General features: G+C 44.5%; 1 protein-coding gene across 1 annotated transcript; it reads left to right on the plus strand.

Annotated features, from left to right (window-relative positions):
• Positions 1 to 428: 428 nt before the first annotated feature.
• Positions 429 to 3819, plus strand: LOC147432438 (uncharacterized). Its single transcript, XM_086491933.1, has 4 exons — positions 429 to 562; positions 2959 to 3010; positions 3295 to 3374; positions 3453 to 3819. Exons 1-4 carry the CDS (start codon positions 429 to 431, stop codon positions 3676 to 3678), a joined length of 492 nt encoding a protein of 163 aa, XP_086348059.1. The 3' UTR covers positions 3679 to 3819.
• Positions 3820 to 4592: the final 773 nt, after the last annotated feature.

Raw genomic sequence — 4592 nt, forward strand, 5'->3', positions numbered from 1 at the left:
AGAGAGGAGGAACAGTGGCCTCATAGGTCACTTTGGCCTTTTGAAGATGTTAACATAACATTTCATTTCATTTCATTTCTCTCTCTCTCTCTCTCTCTCTCTCTCTCTCTCTCTCTCTCTCTCTCTCTCTCTCTCTCTCTCTCTCTCTCTCTCTGTTCTGGTCAGCATGTTTGCAATGTTTCTTGCATCTTGATGCCTCATGCGTGCAACTCGCATTGGATCAACGTCATTCACATTGCCGTACCCCTAGGCAGGCTAGCTCTGGCTCTCGGCAATGGCAGTGCAAGTATTGCAATTTCATGCTCACTAGCACGATCGCACGTGTTGTCAAGCATCTCACAGGCATTGGCACAACAAACAATTGTGGAGGGTGCAGGAAAGTGCCTCTTTCTCTTAGAGATCAATTGATTGTAGAGAACTTTCCGGCAATGGGCGTAGAGAAGGCTAAAGGGACACAACACACGCAGGATGCTCTTCATGATGCACTTCTTGGGGAGTTGGGGGGATCATCCACACATGGGGGATACGAGTTTTATGGATACCCAGGAGGAGTGATCTGCAGGTAGGAACAGGGCTCGTGTCATGGAGGATGAGTTGAATGAGGAGCAGGGTATGCATGCGCCAAGACAGACCACATTGCCTTCGTGTGAATGCTCTTGCTTGGGTAAAGGAGTGCCAGAAAGTGGCTGAGATGAGATTGCACGCACTCTCATTGAGTGTAATGTCTCTTGCAATGTGTTGAGGACTGACCAATGGAAAAGGATGGTCAAAGCCATTGCTCAGGTTGGTGCTAGTGTGTCTTGGATAGGGTTGGATTATTAAAAGATGCGCACCACAATGTTGATGAGGAAATGTATTGATAGACAAGGCATTGATCCTTGTGAAAGCAGGTTGGCAGCAGTTTGGGTGCACCATTATCTCAGATGGGTGGAGTGATATTCGAAGACGGCAGATCATCAATATACTTGTGTCTCTTGCTCGGGCACACACTTCTTGCGTGCTGTAGATGCAGGAAAGGCTGGAGAGCGCAACCAGTAACCACGATTTGGTAGTGTAGCACACCTTTAATGGTGTTTGGAAACTGTGTGCCACCATAATGGATGGCACAAATGTCTCAGTCTGTACTGAACACATGAAAGGTATGCCAAAGATAGCTTCCATGTGCATCAACATATCAGGCAGCCAGAATTGTGCAACAGGTGGCTCTAGAAAAGCAATTTTTACATGATGCTTCGGGACCTGACATCTGCCCTTAAAAGAAGCTAATGTAACGGTACTTGAAAAATCAGTGTCTCTAAAACAATGAGAGGAGAACGAGTGTAGAGGCAAGCTCTTGTGAAGAGAGAATATCAATGAATACCGGTAAACTCAATGCTGTAGGATAAGGCTGTAGCTGCAACCGGCCATGGTCAACTCCTTACAGACGGACTTCTCTTTGGATATGGCTTGAAATGCAAAGTTCTTTAAACACAATCCCACTAATCAGCCCCAGCCCTCTGTGTGCAAGTGCATGGTGCAAGTGAAATTTGAATGTAAGTGTGTGTGTGAGACTAAAAGATGAAGCGCAGTGATATGTGTGTGCGTAAAATATGAGGTGCAGTGATATGTGTGTGGTGAAAAGAAACTAGCGGCTGAGGGGATTGGCTTAAGTAGCAGGAAGGAGTACGTGTCCAGTAAGCAGTTTCAAAACTCTGCCCAAAACCTAATCACACAGCCTGAAACCCTAAACACACATGGCTGCTACATCGTGCAGCTACACAGCCCACAGTGGCTTCCACACGACCTGCTACAGGACAAGTTCGCGACAGTACCTCTTGGAGGAAGTGCACAGCCTGATAAGCCCTCGATTTGCAACCACAGCCTGCTCATGTTGATGATAGCAATTCAGTGAGTTGATTTAGGGTTTCGACAGTGCATAGGTCGCCCTTAGGGTTTCGTCACGCTACGTCCTGTAACCTCTCTCTCTCTCTCTCTCTCTCTCTCTCTCTCTCTCTCACACACCACACTACACGCGCGTGCGCGCGCACGCACACACACCTCACTCAAGAAGGTAGGAGTAGCCAATTTCACTTTCACTCAAGAAGGATTTCTTCCAATTGAAAACGTATGACAAGACATGTACTACAATACTGACTCACAAAGCCTTAAAACTCCTATTGGAGTACAATGTTCATAGAAACCATACTTACAAGGAATGGTGCGCACACACACACACACACACACACATCACTCAAGAAGGTAGGAGTAGCCAATTTCACTTTCACTCAAGAAGGATTTCTTCCAATTGAAAACATATGACAAGACATGTACTACAATATTGACTTACAAAGCCTTAAAACTCCTATTGGAGTACAATGTTCATAGAAACCATACTTACAAGGAATGGCCGTTTTCAGGCGTCTGTTCGCTGTTCCCATTCCTACTTCCTGTTCTGAATCCCCATTCTGTGTTTTAGGCATGAGTATCCATAACAAGGAACGGTAATTCATGCCCATTTCTGCTCCCCTTTTCCCGTTCCAATTTTCCGTTCCTGGTGACTAGGATAGAAACATCGTCTAATACTGGCTCACAAAGCGTTAAAACTCTTATTGGAGAACAATGTTCACAGAAACGTTGTCTAATACTGGCTCACAAAGCGTTAAAACTCTTATTGGAGAACAATGTTCACAGAAACGTTGTTCTAATACTGGCTCACAAAGCCTTGAAACTCCTCTTGGAGTACAATGTTCATGGAGCCATTGTTTGTTCTTATACAAGTTTCAGGAGAAGGTAAGCAACACTCTTGCTAAGGTGGTTATTAGAGATAACCACTTCAGGCTTTACTTCCATACTCATCATATTGATGAGGTAGTGGGCCCATACTCAATGGTGCCACTACCTCGTATCGTATGCTGCCTCGGAAGGGGAGTTGCGTGAGTCATACATGTGTGCGCACGCGTGTGCGTTGGAAATTTGAAGGGGCTGTGAACAGAAATTCACATTACTGGATTTTTATGATGTAAATGTGGAGGTATTGTAATCAAGTCATGGGAGAGGGCTCCTTTTCCCTTCTCAATTGCAGTTGTCTACTAACAGACTTCAATATATCAGCCTTTTGCTAATAATTTGGATTTTCCTTGCTGTAAGCATGGTTTACTGTTCAGGGAAATTTGTTGTCTGCTGATGTCTTCTTTTAATCAAGGACCAAGCTGGGTGATGCCTTGAAATGTTCAAACAGAAAATTGCACACTTGAAGTTCTGATAAATTTTAATCATGGTGTGTGCCTCTAATATCTGGCTTTTGGCATGTGTCAGATGTACCCTATGTTAGAGAGAATAAGTCCTCGAACACGAAAGCTGGAACTTTTTGCACGAATGCATAACACACATGCAGGGTACGTTGTCCAATTTTTCAAGCCTTACCTCTTTTGTTACAGAAATTATATCTGATGTTGCTTTTACCTTTTTCTTAGGTGGATTTCCTTGGGGAATCAACTGAATGGTGTTCGCTTAGTGGACGAAGGCCTAAGAGCAAGGTTCAAAGCTGCGTATCCGGATGTAGAGTTTCAGCCTCCTGATCCCCCAACGAAATCTGAACAAGATCAAGTCGCAGTTTCAAGTCAGGCAGGGGGGACCACCGAGAATCCTTCTGGAGTGCCAGCAGAGATTAATGATAGCAATGTGGCTAAAGACACATAATCAATGCTAGGTTTGTGAAGGTGTAAAGCATGAAGTGTTTGGTTTTATGTGATGTGCTTTGCTTAACAAAAGGCGTTTTTATTGACGTGGGACAAGCAGACAGGTATTACGGCCTTCAGTTCAAGTAGTTGCAGGTTGGTATCCTCTGTTTTTAACATACTTGGGACGGGTGAAGAAAGCAACAAGGGGCGTGCAAACCAGATGCTCTTGATTCCAAACTGAGGTTTCTTGAGAAATCAATGGACATGAACAAGCCCTATGTAGTGGTGTCAGCTTAAAACTAACATGTACTTTCCAATACGGCGAGAATCGAAGCTTGTATGTCAAACAATACTTTCATTGCCAGGGTAGAGGAGCAATATTAGAGACACTTACTTAAAAAGTAGTAATTGGGGGGTTTTGTGTGTTGGGGGAGGGGGGGGGGGGGGGGGGGGGGGGGGGGGGGGGGGGGGTAGGTAATTATTGTATGTCAAACAATACTTTCATTGCCAGGGTAGAGGAGCAATATTAGAGACAGTTAGTTAAAAAGTAGTAATTGGGGGGTTTTGTTGGGGGGCGGGGGGGGGGGGGGGGGGGTGGCGAGGGGTAGGTAATTTTGCAACTTTAGTCATTTCCTGATGTGAAAAATCGCATCGCATTCAGCATGAGATGTCGAATTAAACAATACAAAGATTGATATTTGCAAAAATTTATCTCGATGCTCCAGTCAAGAAAATTAACCTGTTGAGGCCTTTAAGGCATAAGAGATAGTCAAGGCCTAGTAATGGTATGCTTTTTGGCAAATCATTTAAGGGGACAAACAAGATTCCAAGTATATTCCAAAGTGGGTCTCTTAATAGGGGGTGGATGTGTCCCCACCGGAGCATGTCTCATAATTGGCTCCTTCACCCTAGTGTCATTTTTTTTTGAAGGTT

The sequence above is a fragment of the Adiantum capillus-veneris genome, chromosome 20 (genome assembly GCF_014529385.1).
Source record: "Adiantum capillus-veneris isolate H3 chromosome 20, ASM1452938v2, whole genome shotgun sequence".
NCBI classification, from domain to species: Eukaryota; Viridiplantae; Streptophyta; class Polypodiopsida; order Polypodiales; family Pteridaceae; genus Adiantum; species Adiantum capillus-veneris.

Excerpts from the sequence above, each read along its gene's own strand:
- LOC147432438 (XM_086491933.1), top strand. The coding sequence starts at position 429 with ATGGGCGTAGAGAAGGCTAAAGGGACACAACACACGCAGGATGCTCTT. Across the intron at positions 3,011-3,294 it reads TTTATGATGTAAATGTGGAG|ATGTACCCTATGTTAGAGAG; the intron begins GTATTGTAATCA and ends GGCATGTGTCAG. Across the intron at positions 3,375-3,452 it reads ATGCATAACACACATGCAGG|GTGGATTTCCTTGGGGAATC; the intron begins GTACGTTGTCCA and ends CCTTTTTCTTAG.